Source organism: Castanea sativa, chromosome 3 (genome assembly GCF_040712315.1).
Source record: "Castanea sativa cultivar Marrone di Chiusa Pesio chromosome 3, ASM4071231v1".
NCBI classification, from domain to species: domain Eukaryota; kingdom Viridiplantae; phylum Streptophyta; class Magnoliopsida; order Fagales; family Fagaceae; genus Castanea; species Castanea sativa.
The window spans coordinates 47,807,488-47,832,297 of NC_134015.1; the positions used below are offsets into that span (position 1 = coordinate 47,807,488).

General features: G+C 40.3%; 1 protein-coding gene across 1 annotated transcript; it reads left to right on the plus strand.

Annotated features, from left to right (window-relative positions):
• Window positions 1-19,042: 19,042 nt before the first annotated feature.
• Window positions 19,043-19,810, plus strand: LOC142629071 (uncharacterized). The gene has a single exon (XM_075803061.1). The coding sequence runs from the start codon at window positions 19,043-19,045 to the stop codon at window positions 19,808-19,810; it is 768 nt and encodes a 255-aa protein (XP_075659176.1).
• The last annotated feature ends 5,000 nt before the right edge of the window (window positions 19,811-24,810 follow it).

A 24,810-nucleotide genomic window follows, 5' to 3' on the forward strand; every position in this document is an offset into this window, starting at 1 on the left:
ATAGATAAAGGCTCAAACTTTGTAGCATATTTTACCCCATGTTTGGAGGATAATACGTAAATACTCCAGGAGCATTGCTCCTGAACTATCTAATAATTTTTTTATATTTGGATGGAATGAGTAAAGAAAGAGGAGAGGAGAGAGGAATAGAAAATGACTAGAATGTACAAAACTATACTTCCAACCACCTTTCTTGTAACTCTCCTCTTCCTCTTAACAATTCAAAAACTCTTTTTTTCCCCCTTATTATTCTCTCCTTCTCAAATAATCTCCCTTTGGGCACTAGCTAGGGTTTAAAATATATAGTAATAATCAAACAATCATCGATACATATATAAACTGAAAATGAGTAAAGAAAGAGGAGAGGAGAGAAGAATAGAAAATGACTAGAATGTACAAAACTATACTTCCAACCACCTTTCCTGTAACTCTCCTCTCCCTCTTAACAACTCAAAAACTCTTTTTTTTTTTTTCCCCCTTTATTATTCTCCCCTTCTCAAATAATCTCCCTTTGGGCACTAGCTAGGGTTTAAAATATATAGTAATAATCCAACAATCATCAATATATATATATATATATGGTCAGCCCATGTGAGCCGAGGGAAAGGCGTTTAGGGTGGTCCCCATTGTGGAAGGTTGGTTTGAGTGGCATACGATAGGGTTTTGTCTCATACGTATAACTTTGTTTCAAACTTAGAGGATACCTTACTCAGCTTTGCCTCCTTTTTACAACCCAATACTTGTAATTAGATGGCATCCCTTTACATTTGTAATACCTTAGCCGGTTTTTACAACTGTAACCCCATGGCCTCAGTCGGCCTTTATTTGTATTTTCCGTATATGGCCTCAACCGGCCTTAGTCTGTAACTTACCCCCTTTTGGTATCAGAGCCAAGTTGGCCCGGTCGGAGTTGTAAGTTACATTTTATAATTCAATCAAGTTGGTCGACACTGCCGCCATAGTTATCCAATTTATGCTCAAAGTATAGTTGCACTATATTATTTTGAATTATTTTCATGGATATATCTCCCATACCCCATATATTGTTTTACATCTATTTCATGATAACTCTTCCATTCCCATTTATTTATTTCTTCATCTGTTACTATTTTGTCATCTTCTTTTACTTGTACTGTTGGTAGACTGAGCCTCCTTCTTAACCTTTCTATTTATTAATCTGTGATTATTTGTTCAGATTAACCTTTGCATCCCAGTTATTTGCTTCTTCTTGTTTTTGTGTTTAGCCCAGAAGTCTGTTCTAGAAGTATACTATTAAGACTTGTTAACCGAGCTTTGTGTTGTCTTATGACTGTAAGTCCCGATATCTTCCTAGTTTGGTTTGGTCAGCCCGTGTGAGCCGTGTGTTAGGCGTTGAAGGGTGGTCCCCATTGTGGAAGGAAGGGCCAGGTGAACAGTGCATAGATAAGGTGTCTATCTCTTTGTGTATACCCTGTTGCAAGTCAGAGGATTCCTTTCCTCTGTGCTTAGATTTCCTCTTGGAAGGTTTAACTGAGGGTAAGCCATACTGTGTACAAAAATGTCCTATTTTGTACTTGGCTTTGTTCTTGTTGACTTGGCTTTGGATTTTGAGATCTCTGCACATCTTCATTCCTTCACTTCGAATGGTGCTAGAGATGTCTCCATAAGTTAGGTTATCATAATCTATGACACTTAAGGGGCTGCAAAGGGTTTCTTTGACTTTCTGGCCAAAGAGTGTGGGTAGTCCATCAATGAACTTCTCCTTCCAAAACGAAGAGTTACAATCACTCCTATGCATGACTTGGGTAGTAAAGACATCTTCATACCACCGGTATTCACCTAGGGTTTTGCACCTAAGGTTACTTAACTACTCGTAAATCCTAGATGTGATGTTGCTAGGTTTTCCTATGAAGTGTTTCATGATCGTATAGATCAGGGTGTTGACTCCATTAGGAACTCCTCTATCAACTATATCAAAGATGGGGGTTCTTTCCTTATCGTTTTGGACTGCATGCTTGCTGTCTTCTTTAGACATTTCAGTTAGGCAGTTGTTCCACCACTACAAGAGTTTTCTTGTAAATCCTAAAACCATCATTTCTATGACTTCCTTGTGAGGACGACCTTCGTCCAGGTAGTTATTGGCTACCATAGTCATATGCTGGATCTTATTTAGGATTTCTTGTTCTGATAAACCATCTATGTTCCATTCATAGAGTTTACCAGAGGATACTGAGAATTGGTTGCTAACATTCCATTCCTCGAATTGAAGGTCCGGGGGGGTTGGTCAAGGGTACCAATTCTTGGTTAGACTGGCTGGATTTATTTTTGGATGGTAAAGTCATTTTACCTGTAAATCCTGAAACTGGTTTTCTAATTGTTCTATTTCCTTGTTAGATTCATGACTAGAACTACTAGAGGCTGCTTGGATGTCTAAGACCTTAAGCTGGGGATTCTAGCTAGTTGAAACCGATGAAGGGGTGACTGGCTCCTTCTTCACAAGTTTATCTAGTTTCTGGGCAACTATTTCTAAGGCTATTTTGTCCTTAGGGTAATTGAGGCTAGTGTGCCTAGCTGTAGGTAGCTTGACTAGAGGCTTTTCTAGGGTTTGGATAGGCTTACTAGGGCTTCCTGGCTGGAGGATGACCTTGTTTTCAATCCTGTCTTCTATCCTATCAAGTTGTTTACCTATAACGTCTAAACATTGGTTGGTATAGTTATTTTGCTCTATCACTTTCTTGACTGGTTTTTCCTCTGCTGTGGGAACCTTGAAAGGAGAGGCAACTATTTCGCTTTTGCGGTGTTTAAAGGTTATGGCTTCTAGGGGTGGATGGCTAGACCTGACAACTTCCTTAGTTGCATTGGGTCCTTCTATGGTCCAAGCTTTGGTGAGAACACAAAACTGCTTGTGTTGTCTAAAGTATCTTTCAAAGTATATGAAGAAGGGGACATTATGAGATATATTCCTCATGAATGCCTTCCAAGCTTCTAATACTTTAACCTTTTGCTCTCTGGTGTAATTGGCTTTATAGGCTTCTCTTTTGACTCTGTTTTCCTCAGAATCAAATTCCTTTCCTAATTCTTCTAGGTCAGGAATGAAGTCTCTGTTTAAAACCATAAGCTGGTGATCTATGGGAGGATCTTGGGTTTCTTGCTGAAATGGTTGTTCCAAACCAAAGTTTGATTCTTAGGATTCAATATTCATTATGGAGTCATCAAACCCATAGATAGAGCTATCCAGTTTGCGGATAAGTTTCCTGATGAAATCCTAGAGAAAAACCAGCTCCAAAGATTTTTAGGATCTCTCAATTACATCTCTAATTTTTATCAAAATCTCAGGCAGCAATGCAAACCCCTCTTTGATAGACTTTGGACCAACCCCTGTCCTTGGACTCCAACACATACAGCAATAGTCCAGGAAATCAAAAAATATGTCAAGACCCTTCCTTGTCTAGGAATTCCCTCAGTCAATTCCTTCAAGATTGTCCAGACAGATGCCTCTAACATAGGTTATGGTGGCATTCTCCTCCAACGTGTTAACCCCAATTCCCCTGAACAGATAGTCTGTTTTCATTCAGGAATTTGGACTCCCACTCAGATCAATTATAGTACTATTAAAAAAGAAATATTATCTATAGTACTATGCATCTCAAAATTTCAAAGTGATCTTTTGAATCAAAAGTTTTTAATAAGGATTGATTGTAAATCTGCAAAACATGTTTTAGAAAAAGATGTTCAAAACATTGCATCAAAACAAATTTTTGCACGATGGCAAGCCATCCTTTCAGTTTTTGATTGATTTAGAATTCATAGAAGGAAGCCAGAACAGTATCCCTGATTTCCTAACCCGTGAATTTTTGCAGGGTCATAGCCAAGATGTCCGGGAAGAAACCCGTACAACCCCAATCCCCAAAGTTGCCTAAACAACAAAACCCTGATAGTACTAGTCAGGCAAAGCACCCTGACAAAATTGTACCAATCACCCCTAGCCAGTTGATACCATTCTCCCCAAGTTACGCCAAAAACCCTGGCCAGCATTCTCCAGCCTCACCATCAGTCATTGCCAATCGTTATTTGGTTTGGACAATTCCAAAACCAAATTATGAAAGACCACCTTATGGCCAGCCCAGCTACAGTTCAGCCTTAGCTACCCCAGCACCAAAGCCCATCAACCCTTACATTGTAGAAGAACCTTTCGGCCCCATTCAAATGAACCAAAAGCCTTCTTTCTATTTAGACAAGAAAGGAAAATCTTCTTATGTTAAGAAATCCTTCATCCAGCATATCTCTTATATTGAACCACACTTGGTTCACATAATAGATCCTCTTGCTCTAGCCATGGAAGTTCTACCACAAGGATGACATTTTTTACCAAAACATCCAGAGAAAAATATCAAGTTATATAAGAGCATCCTCATTTAGGAAAATTCTGCTCAAATAGAAAACATCTTTAATAAAGGGGACCCTTCAGCAGTCTTCTACCATAAGTTCATCATCACAGGCTTCGTCAGCTGTCAGGATTGGGGCTAACACCCCTCCTTGTTAAGAACCCTCAAGAATTACAGATCTCCCTCAGGCTCAAAACTCCATTATAGTTATTATGACTACATGGACGCCTTTGAGAAAGTTCTTTTCTTCCAAAACCAGAATTTCAACCATTCATGATTTTTAATGTTTAGTAGAGATTTTTTTGGACAACTTCCCTCATGGTTCCTCAAGTGGTGGGAAGCGTTTGGTTCAATCCCTCAGATTTTCCCCGAACCTTTACAAGATGCCCTAAGGTATTTTGATTCAAGATATAAGACTTCCAGCCATCACTCCCAGTATCTAGTAATTCTACTTTTTACCCAAAGATTTAGGATCCACTGGATTAGCAAATGGGACTATAAAATTAATACCAATCTCTTGGACAGAGAATTTTCAGTCAAATGGTGGGACAGTCTTAGGATTGAACAAATTGTCAACCAAGTCTATAAGGACTATCCTCCTCCAGTCCAAAAGCCCATAGCTCATAGAAAAAGATCTCAGTCTAGCCTAAACTCGTCCAGATCACCGGAAAATCTAGCAAATAATTAAAAGATCTTGCCCAGCAGCTAATAGTCCGATCAGAGCAATTAGAATCGGAAGAACAGGTTTCTCCTACCTCTTTAGTAGCCTTAGTTAATCGCAACCCAATTGACCCCTTCCAAGATTCCCAAGATCAGTATGATGGTTACAACCTGGACAGCGATTAAAGCATCTTATTGATCAAAGCAATCCTGACTAACACCGGCCACTACTCAGGATAAGAATCCAATCCGGTTACTATTCAAAATCAGCACCAGCCACTGATATGAACAGTAACAGCACCTAGCAGATTCCTCGACAGACTATTATTCATCCAGCAGTACCAGCCACTACAGATGAACAGTACTCCGGAAAAGCAAGGGCACAAGTCACTATTCATGAACAGTAACAGTTACTGTTCACAAACACAATCATCCAGAAGCATTGTTTGCTTTCGATGGAAAAGGTTTTCACCCCAGTAAAAGCATTTCACCTTCCGTGATTCCAGCAATCTTCAGAAGAATCCAAGGCTCCCTTTAGTCTATATAAGGCAGCCAAGTCTCCATTCTGGGGCAGGTCCAATTGAAGCAAATTGCCTCCCTCACAGGTCTAATTTTTAGGAGCAACTCCAAAATACCTCAGAGGTTTAATTGTAGCCCCAATTACCTCACTCCGCTTTGCCTCCTCTTTACAACCCAATACTTGTAATTATATGGCATCTCTTTACATTTGTAATACCTTAGCCGATTTTCACAACTGTAACCCCATGGCCTCAGTTGGCCTTTATCTGTATTTTCCGCACATGGCCTCAACCGGCCTTAGTCTATAACTTACCCCCTTTTGGGGTAAGGTACCCAATTCCCAACAAAAAAGACTTAGTCAATAGGCTCAGTAGAGCAGTTGTCTTCAGCAAGTTTGACATGAAAATTGGTTTTTAGCAAATACAAATTAGAGAGCCTGATAGGTACAAGACAGCCTTCACCACACCCTTCGGACATTACGAATGGAATGGAGGCTCAGCCTACCAATGGTACAAGTAGAAGAAGATGACAAAATAGTAACAGATGAAGAAATAAATAAATGGGAATGGAAGAGTTATCATGAAATAGATGTAAAACAATATATGGGGTATAGGAGATATATCCATAAAAATAATTCAAAATAATATAGTGCAACTATACTTTGAGCATAAATTGGATAACTATGGTGGCAGTGCCGACCAACTTGATTGAATTATAAAATGTAACTTACAACTCCAATCGGGCCAACTTGGCTCTAATACCAAAAGGGGGTAAGTTACAGACTAAGGCCGATTGAGGCCATGTGCGGAAAATATAGATAAAGGCCGACTGAGGCCATGGGGTTACAGTTGTGAAAACCGGCTAAGGTATTACAAATGTAAAGGGATGCCATCTAATTACAAGTATTGGGTTGTAAAGAGGAGGCAAAGTTGAGTGAGGTAATTGGGGCTACAATTAAACCTCTGAGGTATTTTGGAGCTCTTCCTAAAATTAGACCTTTGAGGGAGGCAATTTGCTTGAATTGGACCTTATATAGCCTCTATAAGGTCCAGAAGAAGCTCTTCTTGCTGGTTGAGGACATTGATGGTTTTCTTCCTACAATAACCATCTTTGCATGGTGTGGGTTCATCCGAGCCACTAGAGGTACTGGTTCTAGGGTGGTCAGAGGATGACCGATATATCTGTCTAAGTTCTTGGTCACTAGCACTACTAAATGACTCACTATCAGAGTGGTCAAGTTCTAGCAACTTAAAGATTTCTCTTTTGCTGGACTGGTCATTGACAAGGGTGTTGATAAGGGATCTGGCCTTGGTTGTACACTCTTTCTAGAAATGACCCCTTTTTCCACATTTGAAGCATTTTCCTGATGCTTGTGGAATGGATTCCTTGGATTTTCCTTTCTTATAGAAATCATCAGTCTTGTACTTCTGTTTTCTATAATACTTAACTATTTCTTCATCATCAGTGGGTTCTATAATGAGGGCCCTTCCTCATTGCCTTGATGAGAAGTACTTTCCAATTGTTGGACTTTAAGCTTTTGCTTTAAAGTTCTAATTTCAGACTTAATCTCCTTAGCTTCCTTTTGAAGGTCGTTGGTCTTAACTTCCTTCTTTGACTTGGGAGGCCTATCGTAGATTTTCTCTGATTCTATTTTAGGCTGCTGGATTCCTAGTTCTGGTGTATTGGTTTCTCGAACTAAGGTGTTATGGGAGTGGGTAGACTTATGGCTAGTTGTACTTATGCTAGGTTGGTTGTGGGCAAGGTTATCCTTGGTGCTACAATCTTTCTTGAGATGGTTCCGTTAAACTGGGATTCATCCAAAGGACACTCATAATCTAGAGGAGTGCTAAGCCTAGATCTGTCAAAACTTAATCTAACCGTGCCGTCGGCTAGTTGTTGGACAAAATTTAAATCTGGATTTTGGGCTGGGTTTTGGATCTGTAGAGTATGGTTCTCATTCTCTAAAGTCCAATTGGTGGGGAATGTGACCTCTGTCCATTTCAGGGTCCTTGGGACCTGAATCTTGGCACTAGGGTCAGTGCTTTGGATGAGGGTCGTCTCACCCTTCTTCATCTTGTCAAGTGCTCCTACATTCATGTTCGTTCTCATGCATTTGTAGTAAACTCTGTATATCAAGGCGATCTGACTAGTTCCCTACGTCATGAGGGTTCCATGGGTTTTGATATTGAGTGTGAGGGCTTTGATGACATTGTCATCATGGATGTGGACAGCAAAATCAGGGAAACAGTCAAAATGAACTGGTCCATTGCTAAGGTTGGTTTCTGTGGTTCCTAAGAGGCTGTCATGAAACCTGATGTGACGGGCATCTCGGAGGGCCATAAGGATTGAGTTGTTCAAACCTTTTTTGATAAGCGGTTTAACTCCGACTTGGACTAAACCTATGTGTAGGAAGTTATGACCTTGCTTCCTATGTGCTAAAATGGTTGATGGGGATAACAAGTAGCACGTCTCGTACTCCTTGTTTATACCATAAACTTGTTCTATAGTCTTGACATGGTAATTAGTCTTGAAAGCTCTTTTCAAAGACCATGAGGACTTATAGATCTGGTTGGTGGAAACTTTAGGGATATTCCAATCTCCTATGTCTAGATCTACATCGGATAACTCATAAGACTCCGAATTAAGTATCCTTACATCTGCTGGTATCTCGGGGAGGGACGATGGTTGGAAACATCTACTGCTGGTAGAAGAGTAACTTCTAAACAACCTATTCATCTTTCTGGATTAAAAGCTTAAATCAACAATCACAACCTAATCACCTTTAACTTCAAACTTCTAGATCTAACCTCTAGGTCTGAAATAGAGTTATACGTATGAGACAAAACCCTATCCATTTGAGGTTATAGCCTTAATTGATTCAGGTGCTGATCTTAACTGCATTCAAGAAGGAAGCATTCCCTCCAAGTACTTCAAAAAGACTACGGAGCGATTGACATCCGCAAGTGGCGGAAAAATGCAGATTGAATTCAAACTTCCAAAAGCCCATGTTTGCCAAGACAACATGTGTTTCAAAACCACATTTGTTCTTGTCAAAAACATGACAGATAAAGTCATCTTAGGAAATCCTTTCCTTTGCATACTGTACCCATTCATTGTGGATAGTAAAGGCCTTACTACCCATCCCTTTGGCCAAACCGTTAAGTTTAAGTTTCTTAGTGGACCAGAACCTAGAAATATCAGCACTATCTAGAAAGTTTCTGTCCCCAAAACCTTAAATCTGATTGATGCTAAGACCATACATCTTAAGCATCTTCAAGATGAGATAAGGTATAATATTAGAGCCAAGTTGGCCCGGTCGGAATTGTAAGTTACATTTTATAATTCAATCAAGTTGGTTGGCACTGCTGCCATAGTTATCCAAGTTATTTTGAGCACTATATTATTTTGAATTATTTTATGGATATATCTCCCATACCCCATATATTGTTTTACATCTATTTCATGATAACTCTCCCATTCCCATTTATTTATTTCTTCATCTGTTACAATTTCATCATCTTCTTCTACTTGTACCGTTGGTAGGCTGAGCCTCCTTTCTAATCTATCTGTTTATTATTCTGTGATTATTTGTTCAGATTAACCTTTGCATCCCAGTTATCTGCTTCTTCTTGTTTTTGTGTTTAGCTTAAAAATTTGTTGCAGAAGTACTATTGAGACATCTGATTCCAGATCCTTGCTGAGATCCTCAGTAAATTCGTATCCCTTCCTGGTTTGGTTTGGTTAGCCCATGTGAGCCGAGGGAAAGGCGTTTAGGGTGGTCCCCATTGTGGAAGGTTGGTTTGAGTGGCATACGATAGGGTTTTGTCTCATACATATAACTTTGTTTCAGGTTTGGTCAGCCCATGTGAGCCGTGTGTCAGGCGTTGAAGGGTGGTCCCCATTGTGGAAGGAAGGGCCAGGTGAACAGTGCACAGATAAGGTGTCTATCTTTTTGTGTATACCTTGTTGCAGGTCTAAAGGTTAGATCTAGATCCCCAATAGATCTACACCAACCCCTTAGACAGTCACCTATCTATCTTAGAGATAGACCTGCATCCCAGCATAGCTCAACTAGACCTTTAGGAACACCTTTCCCAAAGTCTAGAAGAGATCTAGGTGTCCAACTCCAAGGAGTCCAAACCCAAACCCAACTTAGCACACCTTGCTACACAGCCAAAGAGAACTCAGTTGTCGGTGAGGAAGACAACCGGGAGCAATCCCCTCCATCCCCATCTGGAACTGATATGGAACAACCATTTCAGCAAGAAACCTAGTACCCTCCCATTGATCACCAACTCTTGGTTTTAAACAGAGACTTTGTTCCTGATCTAGAAGAATTAGGAAAGGAATTTGATATCGAGGAAAACAGAGTCAAAAGAGAAGCCTATAAAGCCAATTACACCAGAGAACAAAAGGTAAAAGTATTAGAAGCTTGGAAGGCATTCATGAGGGATATATCCCGTAATGTCCCATTCTTCATATACTTTGAAAGATACTTTGAACAACACAAACAGTTTTGTGTTCTCACCAGAGTTTGGACCATAGAAGGACCAAATGCAACTAAGGAAGTTGTTCGGTCCAATCATCCACCCCTAGATAAACCTCTAATGGAGTTACCCGCAACTAAGCACACAAGCCCTAGTTACCCTAAGGACAAAACAACCTTAGAAATAGTAGCCCAAAAACTAGCAAAACTAGTAAAGAAGGAACCAGCCATTCCTTCACCTTCACAGAGAAGAACCCCCAGCTTAAGGTTTTAGACATCCGTACAGCCTCTAGCAGTTCCTCCTCTGATACTGAAAAAGAGAAAGAACCCCTAGAAGCCAAATGGGAACGTCTGAAGATGAAAAGACTTGAAAGTCGAGATAATATATATATATAACAGAGACCTCATGCAAGAGAGTATAAGGTTCTATCATATGACACTCTATTTGAAAAGAAAATTGAAATAATCTTTAAAGCCAAAAGATAAGAATAAAAAAATAGAGACTTTATGGTTTCTTTGGTTCAATGATTCAAGAATTTTGCTATTAAAGAATAAGGATTCTTTATTAGACTTTTTGTTTTCTTTGGTTCAATGTTTCAAGCTAAAAACCTCTTACACTTGTGCTCCTTTATATATACATTCTCACAACCCTTCATGCCATCTCATATATCCCAACCAAGTATGATGTCATATATCTTTCACATTTCAATGACACCTATCTAGCTCCAACTTCATTGTGTCATCTTATCTTAGCCTGTATGAGTTGGCTATAACTCGAAGGCTTGCTTTTTTTAATGAGTGACGACTTTGCCTTATTGTTTTGATGTTGAGGTCAGATGTTGTGGGTTCTATAAAGGATGTGATTGGCTTTAGGTCTTTAGGTGTTTGGCGTGGAAAAGCAATAGTTGTATTTTGTTTTAGAAAAAAAGAGTAATTGAAAGAAACATTCTAATTAATTCTTGATGAGGTTAGTTGTTTTCTTATTATAATGTTTTAAAGCTCATAATTTTTAGTTTTTTTTTGTAATTTTTTACTACTATTTAGTGCAATATCGATATGAGTTATGGCGATAAAAGTAAAAGTCAATGATGATTTAAAAGTGTTTTTTGTGTTATTTTTATTTTATTTTATGTGGAAGCCTAGCTAAAGGCAATTAAATCTTTATAAATGGAAATATTTTAAACCATTTTTTCTTAATTTTATCACATTCTCTATATATCGTTACTAACAAATGATTTCCTTTCATTGAGATAATGAAATGGGTGTTTGAGATTTGTGGGTCGGGATTAGGTTGTAAAAATTGAGTAGTTGATGAAGTGTTTGGGAGATTGCTTGTGTTAAGTTTGTTAGGTTCTAAAAGTTTAGAACAATTGGCAAATCATGAACACAAACTTGTCTAGATATAGATCCTAGAGTCTATAGGTATTATTAGACAATGCTCAAGGTGATTCAAGTCAAGATTCAAGAACATATATGCTACAGAAAGAAGAATTCGAAATTTGTTTGGTTCGATCGATTGAAAGACAGGCTTGACCGATCGAAATACGGGTCTGTAGAATTTTAAGTTCGGCCCAACAGCAGTTCAACTCCAAAAAGGATTAGGGTGTCAGATCTACTTCTTCTAGTATATAAAGGAAACCCTAGGCACGTTTTTAAAAGGCTTTTCAGAGAGAGAAGAGTGTGCCTCTTTTGTATCTTGGGTTTTGTGCCCAAAAAGCTCCCTTATATTTTCTACCGGTGTTATTCCTTGAAGAGTATATATTGGACCATGGGCCTTGTCGGAGGACTCTTAGTGGTCCGAGGATAGATAGACGATAGGGAAGATGTAAGAGTCAGAGCGCCACAAACAAACTATGACTATGAAGGTTTGGGAAAGTAGTCCGAGGAGGAATGCCTCCTCGGCTAATCAAAGCAGAGTTCAAAAGGATTGGTCTGCCCTTAAGGGCAACACTTCAAAAGGCTCTACTGATAAGGATAAACATCAAGGAAATATAGGACAAAGGGAAACTGAGAAATATCTAAGGCCTCTAAGGGAAAGCTGCTACCACTGCATTAAATGCTTTGCAGCTAACCCTCTGGCCGCATTAATGTGGAGGTGATACCTGAATAGTGGCAAGTAGCCTTACAGCTACTCCCAAAGACTTTAGGAAGGTATTGATGGGACAAGGATCAAAGCCAACAACTTGACCTACACGTGGACGGTGGAGATGAAGAAGATGGGGGTATATAATAGAGAAAGAAACCCCTTATGAGGGCGTCTATCTGAGAATTGAGAGAAAAACATTGTAGTAACAAGAACTGGACTTGTAACCAAATTCAAAAGAAATATATACAAGAAATAATCTCCTCGGACTGTGCCGAAGACGATTTTCTTTGGGCAAAACCAGTTTATTCTTGTTTTCTTGTCATCTAGATCCACTATAATTGTTATCTAACTCATTAAAACCTAGTTTTCTAGGCCACTCTCTACAAATTCATTGTATTAGGCTCTTTGTGCCTAGATCCTTTTACCTTTTGGGCTTAGGAACCAAATTGTGCCTTTACAATTGACGCCGTCTATGGGAGGTACTTGAGCTTTGGTGAGATCAACGTTCAACTATGGTAGGCTCGGGGCCAAACCGGGAGGAGTTTGTTGGGTCCCAACGTCAAGATCATTTTGTTAATGTTGAGCAGAGAAGGGACTAGAAGGTTAGTGTGCACATCTCACACACTAGTATGAGCCAATCTCGAAGTGGGAGTCACCTCTCCCATGAGGAAAATACCAGAAGTATGCAGTTGGAGATTGACCGGTTGCAAAGGGGGTTACGCCGCGAGCAACGTAGGGGAACTCCCTCAAGTTTTGACCATTCTTCTGGCGGTGATAGCTATAATAGCTACAGACCAAGGTCAAGGACTCTCCCCAGTGAATCTTTTTCATGTGACGAGGAGCACCATTATAGGCGGAGAGAGAAAAGTCTGTCTCACAGGGGCTTGGGCAACGATGCTATGAGCAAGGCCCTGAATCAGATTTCTAAGTCACCTTTTACCCAAAGGATTGAGAGGGGGAAGCTTGCTCGGCAGTTTACTCAGCCAACATTCACTATCTACAATGGCAGGACAAACCCTATGGAGCATGTGAGCCACTTTAACTAGAGGATGGTTGTTCACTCCAAGAATGAAACTTTGATGTGCAAAGTGTTCCCATCTAGTTTGGGGCCCATGGCGATGAGATGGTTCAATGGTTTGGAGGAAGGCTCTATTGCCTCCTTTAAGGAGCTTACAAGAGCCTTTGGTTCTTGTTTCGTAACTTGCAACAGAGTTCCTCGGTTTCTAAACTCCCTGTTGTCTATGACTATGTGAAAGGGGGAAACCTTGAGGAGGTACTCTGACTGATACTGAGAAATGTTCAATGAAATAGATGGAAATTTTGACGATGTGGCTATAAGGACATTCAAGGTCAGCCTACCTACCGAGCATGGTTTGAGGAAATCTTTGACTGGAAAACCTGTTAAAAGTGTGCGTTAACTCATGGACCACATTGACAAGTATAAGCGGGTCGAGGAGGACCAACAATTGGGTAAAGACAAGGCTAAGGTGGCCCTCAGGATAGAAGGGACTTCAGGTTGGACAAGTACAATAATAATCGTCCTCGGTGGGATTTTGCTGGGTAATAATGGAACTGCTGCCACTCAAGTGGTTAACACTGTATTCCGAGAGCCAGTACATCAAATTCTAGAAAAAATTAAGAATGAACCATATTTTCAGTGGCCAAATAAGATGGGAGGGGACCCCACGAGGTGCAACCAAAACCTTCATTGTCAATACCACCAGGGGCAAGGGCATACCACGGAGGATTGCAGAATTTTATGGAATCACCTAGAGCAGCTGGTCAGAGGTGGTAGGTTAAAGCAATTTTTGTATCATCCTAATGGGCAAGGAGGCTAGGCAGGGTTAAGAGTTTAAAGAGATGCTTCTTCAAGGCCATCTCTGGGTACAATTAGCGTTATTCTTGCCGCTCTGGGAAGGATTAGTTCCCACCCCTCTAGGGTACTGTCTATAGCTCAGCCACTCGTAGATGACTTGTCCCCTGAGCCAAAGAGGAGTAAGATGGAGGTTCGACCAGCATTGAGTTTTTCTGATGAAGATAAGGTTGGAACCGTGCTGCCGCACGAAGATGCCCTAGTGGTCACACTTAGAATAGGGGGCTATGATGTGAAGAGGGTGTTGGTGGATCAGGGCAGCGATGCAGAAATCATGTACCTTAATTTGTACAAGGGGCTAAAGTTGAAACTTGAGAATTTGGCATGTTATGATACACCTTTGGTAGGTTTTGATGGGAAAGTTGTTATCCCGATGGGTCAAATTAGACTACCGGTCCAAGCAGGTTTAAAGGTGGTCGAGGTGGATTTCATTGTTATAGATGCTTACTCCCCCTATATCGCCATTGTGTCGAGACCCTGGCTTCATGCTGTGGGGGCCGTTTCTTCCACTCTGCATTTGAAGGTGAAGTACTCGTCAGGGGACTGGGTTGAGGAAGTGGTTGGAAGCCAATCTGTGGCTAAGTAGTGCTTGGTGGCTGCAATTAGGCATTAGATTGGGATGGAGTCCTCGGCCTCTGTTCGAGAGGGCTTATAGCAATAAAAAATGTCAGTGTTATCTGTGGATGTGGCAATGGAAGGGGTAAAGTGAGAGAAGTTATAAAAAATTGTTATAGATGATGATACGGAAAGGTTATTCCAGGTCGGAGCTCACCTACCTCCATGGGAGAAGGAAGAGCTGATAGTGTTTCTTAGGAAGAATATTGATGTGTTTGCATGGAGTGCTTATGAAGCTTCTGGGGTGGATCCAAACTTCATTTGCCATAATTTAAATGTCAACCCAGCTATCATCCCCAAAAAGCAACCACCTTGGCGCTCATCTAAAGAGCATTCTGATGCTATCAAGGAGTGATAACGCCTTAAAATATATACTTGTTATATATTTTTGTGGACGTTATCTCCTTATTACTATGCTTAATTTGTATAATTAAGCCATGATTTGCATTAGTCCCTATTATTTATCTTTACATAATTTCTTGAATAAGATGCCATTCATTGTGTATAATTTTGTACTTTCAGGAAATCATGTGAGAAAGAGGAGTTTATAGGAATTTGTGAGGGAATGGAGGCCAAACTAGAATTAAAGTGGAGCTAAAGGACCATGCTTAAATGTCTAAGGAGGTGTAGCTAGAGTGCTTGGATCATCTACAATGATTGGAGCTTCAAATAAGGAAAGAAATCAAAGAGGCAGAATCTGAGAAGGAAAAATATGATTTGAGCACCGATCAGTATTTTGGGCATATATCTCTCCTTAAAATCCAATTGATACAAGGCTAGATAGGCTGGAATCGTGACTAAAATATATACAACTTTCTAGTTTTGATTTTTTCATAATTCTCAATTTTTGAAGGCCGAAATTAACTCATAAATTACAGCTATAAACATGGATGGAAATTAAAATAGTAAAAGTTTTATTTTCTTTGGACACTTAGACGTTAGGGTTTTGGAAGGGAGGCTGGGAGAACGAATTTTGGTAGAGAAAACCTTGAAGTTTCCTTTCTCTAATGGCAACTTAAACTCTTTGCTAGGGCTAGGGGTTATGTTTCTTCTATACGGTATGAATATTTAATGTGATTCTTTTTAGGATTTTATCAACGACATATTTGATTGTTCAATTAGATTTTTTTTGATGTATTAGTTCTTCCATGCTTTCAATAAGTTCGATCATGTCTTTCTTATTGTTCAGATGAATTTCTAATAGTTTCAAATAGGAATCAGGTTTTAAAGTGAATGGGTTTTTCTGAAAACTTTTCTAACCGCATTATTAATCGAGGTTATCATGCGTTCTTGAATTGTCTCAGTTCAACCAAATCATAAGTTTTTAATTGTATAAGAACAATCAATTATGAAATATATATTTTCTTAGATCACAAAGAATCTCATATCGATATAGGGAAACACCCCAATACCCTGGTATTTACATTATTGATTTAAATTAGTTTTTATTATTATTCTTGTTAACAATCACCAAGCAAAAATATTTTTCTTCTTCACCAAAATTATTGTTTAATTATATTGTCTTTGAATTTATCCCGCTTCTTGTGGTTCGACCTCAGTACTCCGAGAATTATATTGCTACGATCTCCTACACTTGGGAGTGAGCAAGCAAGGAGGAGGTGATCAAGCTTAAACAGGTTGGGGCTATTAAGGAGGTGTTCTACCTTGAGTGGTTGGCCAATACAGTGGTGGTGAAGAAGAAAAAAGTAAAATGACGAGTATGTGTAGATTTCACGGATTCGAACAAAGCTTGCCCCAAGGACCCTTTTCCTATGCCTCGAATAGATTAGTTGGTGGATGCCATTATAGGCCATTTTCGGATGAGTTTTTTAGATGCCTTCCAAGGGTACCATCAAATACCCTTAGCTATGGATGATCAAGAGAAGATAGCTTTTGTTACTCCTACTAGAAATTACCACTACAAGGTGATGCTATTTGGTTTAAAGAATACAGGGTCCACCTATCAAAGGATGATGACCAGGATGTTCGAGCCACAACTAGGAAAAAATAGTGAGATTTATGAAGATGATATGGTGGTGAAGAGTTAGGTGGAATCCGAGCATGTTGGTGACCTCGGGAATATCTTTGAAATATTGAGGAAATAGAAGCTGCGGCTTAATGCTTCTAAGTGCTCTTTTGGTGTTGGTTCAAGAAAGTTTTTGGGATACATGGCCACTCATCTTGGAATTGAAGTCAATCCTGATCAGATTAAAGTAATTAACAATTTTCAACCTCCTCGAACCCCAAAGAAGTCCAAAGATTAACAGGAATGATTGCTGCATTGAACCGATTTATCTCTCGGTCAGTAGACAGGTGCAGACCTTTCTTTTAGTTGTTGAATAAGTGGAAAGGGTTTGAATGGACCGAGGAGTGTGTCTTAGCCTTCCAACAGTTGATGGAATACCTTTCTCGACCACCCAACATGTCCAAGCCCGAGGAAGATGAGGTCCTATTTGCTTACATTGCTGTAGCTCCCTATGCTATAAGCTTGGTACTGATACGAGTTAATGATAGGGTGCAGAGGTTAGTTTCTTATGTGAGCAAGTCCTTACATGAAGTAGAGGTTTGGTACTTACCATTGGAAAAGACCATATTGGCAGTGGTGCATGCTACACGTAAACTCCCTCATTACTTCCAAGCTCACACAGTGATGGTGTTGACTCAACTTCCTCTTTAATCCCTACTTCGGAGAACTGATTAAACAGGAAGGATTGCCAAATGGGGTATGATTCTGGGGGCTTTCGATATCAAGTATATGCCTCACATCTTTATTAAGGGTCAAGTCCTTACGGATCTGGTGACTGAGTTTGCTGAACCTTCGTTGGAAGAAGAAGGAGAAAAGAAGAACATAGCAGAAAATCAGTTGGAATGGTCTCTGATGAACTGGAAATTTATGGTCGTCATGCACCTAGAGAAGACGTTACTCATTTATTATGATCATTGATGACAAAGCGTAACTGATGGAGATTCTGTAACGCAATAGCCGTTGAGCATAAATGCATCACATCATTGCCCATTTATGAGGCATACAACTATAAAAGAGAAGATAACAGAAACCCAAGGTACGAGAAATCATACACACAAATACTCTACGAAATCACTCTCTACTCGTTTTCTTTCTAGAATCTTTCTCCCTTACTGACTTAAGCATCGGACGCGGTTTCGCTGACGCTACACTGGCGTGTTACTCTTCCACCCAGTTCATTTTGTAGGTTTCTCATCTACAGAGACGATCCCATTCACAACATCGTCCATCCGCTATGACGAGGAGTTCAACTGTTGATTTTCTACATCATTAGTTTGGCGCTTTCTGTGGGAAACGCTAATCATTCAAGCCATCTTTCCCTGTGATAAAAGAGTTCCTTAGAGTGCGAGATGGAAGCAGAAACTGGACCTCAACCAGATGTTGTGCAATAACAACAAATCCAAGATCTCTTGGCAAATGTGGAAGAGCTGACTCACCAGAATGAAGAGCTACGAAAGATGATGGAGTCTCAAAATACAGAACGTCAGCGAATAGGTGAAAACCAAAATGAAGAAGAATCAAATTCTCAAGCCAATAGGCGAGACAACACTCCAGGAGAAGATTCCACTAGGGTGGAGAATGAGCTCCGTAACATGAGGAAGGAAATGGATGAACTAAAAGGTGCTATGAAGGACAAAGGCGGAGAGAATCTGGATGGGATGATTTGAAGGACAAACTCACCCTTCACTACTGAAGTACTGAACCGTCCCTTCCCACCAAAATTTTGTCTCCCACAATTGGAGTCATATGACGGTTCTAAAGATCCCTTGGATCACATTGAGTCATTCAAGACGCTGATGCTATTACAGATGACCCTAGATGTAGTAATGTGTATAGTATTTCCAACAACAGTGAAGGGAGCAGCCAGAGTATGGTTCAACAAGATACCTCCAAGAACCATTACGAACTTTAAACTACTCAATAAGGGTTTTGTTCATCATTTCATTGGGGGGCAAAGGCACAAAAAACCAACTAGCCATCTTCTCAACATTCAACAAGCAGAAGGAGAATCACTAAGGTAGTACGTTACTCGGTTCAATAAGGAGCTACTACAGGTAGACGAAGCTGAAGATCAAATTACCCTAACAACCTTCCAAGCGGGATTGCTACCAGGAGATTTCTTTTTCTTAATTACTAAAAGTCCACCAAAAATAGTAGCGGAGTTACTCCGTAAAGCCCAGAAGTACATGAATGCAGAGGATGCGGTGCTCGCAAAGGAGATGAAGGTAAAAAGAAAGAAAGACGATGGAGCAAACAACAATCGGGATAAGAAGAAGGAGACACGAAGTGGTCGACAGACTATAGATCAAAAGAAGGAGCTTCCAGATAGGAAACCCAAATTTACCAACTTCACTCCTTTAATAATGCCAATTGAGTAGGTCCTTATTCAAATAAGAGACGATCCTTCCTTACAATGGCAGAAACTTTAATCCGGCAAGGGAAGTTGCAAAAATATGTTAGAAAGACGGAGCCATACAAGTACCAACAGAAGGACTACCAAGACAGAACTTCGGAGATGGGGGACACCAAACCCTTTGCAGGACAAATAAAGATGATCTCAGGAGGAATAACAGCCGACGGAACATTGAAATCCCTGAAAAAGGCACAGGGAAGGAAGATAAATAGCGTCCATTCTCGACTCCCTCCAATGAAGATGCCAAGGAATGACGAACCCGATATTGTCTTCTCAGAGAGAGACGGTTGGGGCATCAAGCAACCCCATGACGATCCACTTGTAATCATGCTCAGAATAGAAGAATTCAACATCCACCGGGTACTCATTGACAACGGAAGCTCAGCAGACATCATCTATTTGCTCGCATTTCAGCAAATGAAGCTGGATAAGAAGAGGATCAGGCCTTTTACCTCACCTCTGGTAAGCTTTATAGGGGATAGAATCGTCCCTAGAGGCATCATCACCAAGGAAATTGATTTCCTTATAGTTGATTGTCCTTCAACATACAACATCATCTTGGGAGGACCTACACTCAACAGACTAAGAGTAGCAACGTCAACATATTACTTGAAAGTGAAGTTTTCAACAGCCCATGGTGTAGGAGAAATCAAAGGAGACCAAGTTTTGGGAAAAGAGTGCTACCAAGCTGCCTTAGCATCTGGGGAAAACCACACATGGATGATCAACGAAACAGAGCCCATTCCTAAACCGTCAGAAACACCATAAGAAGTGGATATCATCCCAGGAGACTCGACGAAGATATTGAAGCTTGGAACGACACTTCCAGCTCTTGAAAAAGAGAAAATGGTCTCCTTCTTAAGGGCAAACCAAGATGATTTTGCTTGGAAACACGAAGACATGCCTGGGATTGATAAGAAGATTATACAGCATTGTCTTAATGTCAACCTGAAATGCAAACTTGTACAGCAGAAGCAGAGAGTGTTTGCACCAGAACGCAACAAAGCTGTAACTGAAGAAGTAGAGAAATTACTAGAAGCCGATTTCATCAGAGAAGTTTGCTATCCAAATTGGCTTGCAAACGTGGTTATGGTGAAGAAGAGCAATGGCAGGTGGAGGATGTGCATCGACTTCACAGACTTGAATAAGGCCTGCCCAAAATATAGCTTCCCTTTGCCAAGGATTGATCAATTGGTAGACTCGACATGCTGGACATAAGCTCTTGAGTTTCATGGACGCATTTTCTGGGTACAATTAGACATGGAAAAACGGGTTAGAATTTTCTAACCCGACCTGATTGGCCCATTTAAAAATGACTCGTTTTGACCCGCGACTCGATTAACCCGACCAGACCTGCCCGTTTTGCCACGTCTACCAACGTTGAGTAGATTGAGATTGAGGTGTAATTCTTATAAATTATTTACTTATTCTTCTTTACTTAATATGTTATGTACTCCATTATAGTTTGTCATTCTTTACTTGCCACCTTCATTTTCTCTTCCTACTTTAAACAGATTGAAGATTATACCAAGATTAGCTTTTAGAAAGCTGGAAGAAGAGTTGCACCAAATTTGGGTATCAAGTGTTTAGTGGTAGTTGGTAAGTGGTAACAGTATCACCAGTGAGAATCTAATCATAGTTAAGGAACTCATAAACAATTGACAGATTGCATCTATTTTAAAAAAAAAAAAAAAAAACTTGTTCAAAAAATATGGGTCAACTCGACCCGACTCGCAACCTGACTTGACCCGCGACTCGATTGACCTTCAAACTCGATTGACCTGACCCAACCCGAACCCGACCGGCCCGTTTTGCCACGTCTAGGTACAACTAGATTCTCATGGATGAAAATGATCAAGAGAAAACCTCATTTGTTACTAGCCAAGGGTTGTACTACTATAAAGTTATGCCCTTTGGACTAAAAAACGCAGAAGCCACCTACCAAAGGTTAGTGAACCGCATGTTCTCTCATCAGATTGGAAGGAATGCAGAGGTGTACGTAGACGATATGCTAGTAAAAAGCAAAGACGAAGCCAACCACTTGGACGATCTCAAAGAAACCTTCAACACACTATGTAAGTACAATATGAAATTAATGGTGTTTTTGCTATTGCTATTAATGGTGATTTTGCTATTGCTTCAGGAAAAGTTTTGGGATTCATGGTGTTCCAATGAGGAATAGAGACAAATCCAGACAAAGTAAAAGCAATAATCGAGGTCAAATCACCAAAGACAGTGAAGGAGGTATGGAGCCTAACTGGAAAGGTTGCAACCCTAAATAGGTTCGTCTCTAAGGCAACAAACAAGTGCATGCCATTCTTCAAGGTATTGAAAAAAGCTTTTTGGTGGACTGACAAATGCGAGGAATCCCTTGCCAAGTTAAAGGAGTACCTGACGAAGCCACCTTTGCTGAGCCCCTCGGTGATGGGAGAGAAGCTGTATCTCTACTTGGTAGTATCCAATACTGCAAAAAGCTCGACACTGATTAGAGAAGAAGGAATATGCAGAAACCCATCTATTACACCAGCCAGGCATTTCATGGTGCAGAGGCGAACTACTGAAGGATGGAAAAGATATCCTTCACGATGCTGGTCGCCTCTAGGAAGCTCCGTCATTATTTCCAAGCACACCCCATCGTCGTCATGACATATCAACCCATAAGAAAGACAATGAACAAGATGGATGCAGCAGGACGACTCATCCAATAGGCAATTGAGTTAGGTCAATTTGACATTGAATATCGGCCCTGGGCAGCAATCAAAGCCCAGGTTCTGACAGATTTCATTGCAGAGTTCACTTACCCCTATAAGGAAGAAGAACCTCCTATGGAAACATGGACTGTCCAAACGGATGGGTCTGCAACGAGGAGAATAGGCGGAGCGGGAGTAGTGCTCATATCTTCAGAAAAAGAAACATTGAAATATGCTATTAGATTACAGTTCTTAGCAACGAATAATAAGGTAGAATACAAAGCATTGCTAACAGGGCTAAGCCTAGCAAAAGCTCTAGAGGTAAAGAATCTTATCGTCCAAGCTGATTCTCAGTTAATAATTGGACAAGTGAAGGGAGATTATGAAGCCAAAGAAGAAAGGATGTAAAAGTACTTGAAGATCATCCAACGACTCTCACAGCACTTTGACAGCCTGGACTTTGTGCAAATCCCAAGAACCAAAAACGCAAAAGCTGATTTCCTAACAAGATTGGCCTCGTCAGACGACTACAATGCAACCTCTGAACTATGTGTAGAGATAAGGGGGCAACCAAGCACAGAAGGTGGGCAAGTTCTGCAGATAAAAGAACAAGACGAGTGGATGACCCCTATCATCTGTAATTTGAAAGAAGGATGGCTCTCTAAAGATAAGATGGAAGCAAGGAAGATACAGATCAGAGCAGCTCACTTTGTCATTATTAACGACGTGCTCTATAGACGAGGATATTCACTCCTATATCTAAGATGTGTCAGTTTTGAAGAAGCAGATTATGTGCTCCGTGAGATACACAAGGGAATCTATGGAAACCACGCTGGGACAAGATCTTTAGCAGGAAAAGCGCTTAGAGTAGGATATTACTGGCTAACCCTATAGAAAGACGCATACAACATCGTTAGAGCATGCAACAAGTGTCAATGCTTCGCAAATGTCCAGACGAGACTAGGAGAGACGATGATACCCATATCCTCACCATGGCCCTTCGCCCAATAGGGAATTGATATCATGGGTCCCTTCCTTCGAGGGAAGAAGCAATTCAGGTTTCTAATCGTCGCAATTGACTATTTTACAAAATGAGTAGAAGCAGAGCCACCAGGAGAGACGATGATACCCATATCCTCACCATGGCCCTTCGCCCAATGGGAAATTGATATCGTGGGTCCCCTCCCTCTAGGGAAGAAGCAATTTAGGTTTTCGATCGTCGCAATTGACTATTTTATAAAATGGGTAGAAGCAGAGCCAGTGACGGCAATAACAAAGGCTAAAGTCACAAGCTTTGTATGGAAAAATATCATCTGCAGGTTTAGAGTCCCGCACGTCATAATATCAGACAATGGAAAGCAGTTCGACAACCCCAAGTTTCGAAAATTTTGCCAAGACTTAGGAGTCAAGAATCATTATTCTTCTCAAAGACACCCCAGGCCAATGGCCAGACATAAGTGAAGAACAGAAGCTTGCTCAAAATTACTAAAACTAGGCTTGAGGGAGCAAAGGGGGCATGGCCTGAAGAGCTACAAAACGTCCTTTGGGCATATAGGACGACCACAAAAGTCCCAACAAGAGAAACACCATTCAGACTAACATTTGGCACTGAGGCCGTCATACTAGTGGAAGTAGGACTGACGAGCTTTCAAGTAAAAACATATGAAGACCAAAAGAATCAGCAGGAGCTTAACAACAATCTGGACCTAATTAATGAGGTCAGAGAAGAAGCTATGAAGCGAATGGCCAAACACAAAGAAGCAATGGTCAGGTACTACAACAGAAAGGTTAGGGTAAGAAGGTTCAACACAAGAGACCTCATCCTTAGGAAAGTGTCACAGGCAACAAAGGACCCATCGCAAGGAAAACTAGGACCAGCCTAGGAAGGACCCTATGAAGTAATTTGTCATTCTAGAGAAGGCTCCTACTACCTGAGGTCTCTAGACGGCCAATAATTGCCTCGACCATGGAACATAGAACACTTGAAGAAATACTACCAATAAGAAAAGCTTTACATTTTCAAGTTGCTTAATCTTGATGATAGTATGTATGACAGCCATTCCTTCTGTCATTCATAAGATCAATAATACATGAAAGCATTATCCATGCGTATTCATAAATAATTATCCATGACTTGTTAATACATATTCATCAATGATTATCCATGCTCTATCAATACGTGTGCAAGGCTTAGGAGTTGTCCTTGGGAGACATCTCAAGGATCTCCATCATTAAAATTTCAAATTAAGAGCAATTCATGCACAACCAACGGCGTCATAGCCATCAAAGTTGTTGATACACAACTACCAAAGTCGACTAAATCAGAGTTGTTAAAACACAACCAATATAATTGTCATTCAAGACAAAACAAAAAATGGTTAACCTAAAAGACGCTTCAATACCACGACTCTAAGTCACGAGTAGAGCGCAACATCGTCATTCAAACATGACTTAATAAATAGCTGTTCAAACACAGCTAAAAATACTAAGTTGTTCGAACACAACTAACATCGTCATTCAAGCATGACTCAATAAAAAGTTGTACAAACACAGCTAAGAAATACTAAGTTGTTCAAACACAACTAACACTGTCACTCAAACATGACACGATAAAAGCTGTTTAGACACAACCAAAGATTTTTGCTAAGCTAGTCAAATATGACTCAATTAAAAATCATCCCACCACAACTGAAGGTAAAGTGCTGCTCAAATGCAAGCTAAACATAAACGTTATCTCAACACAACTTAACATCGTCATAAAGGGTTGTCCAAGCATAAAAGAGTTGTTCTCTATAGCTAAAGGTAGGAAATCCATAAACTTATCTATCATTGTCAATTGTTTAGTTGCCCAAAATAGCGAGCCCAAAGGAATTGTTTAGTTGCCCAAGACAATGGACCCAAAGAGAAAAATTATTCTTGCCTTGCAAGGAAATAAAAAAGAAACCAGAAAAAAAATAAAAGATTACTGATCTTCAGGGATAGGGTTTGCAGGGGTTACAACAGTGGCCTCCTTCACCCCTTCAGCAATGTCGGTGGCTTCTTCTGTCACATTTTCTACTGTAGCCTCAGAAGGACGAT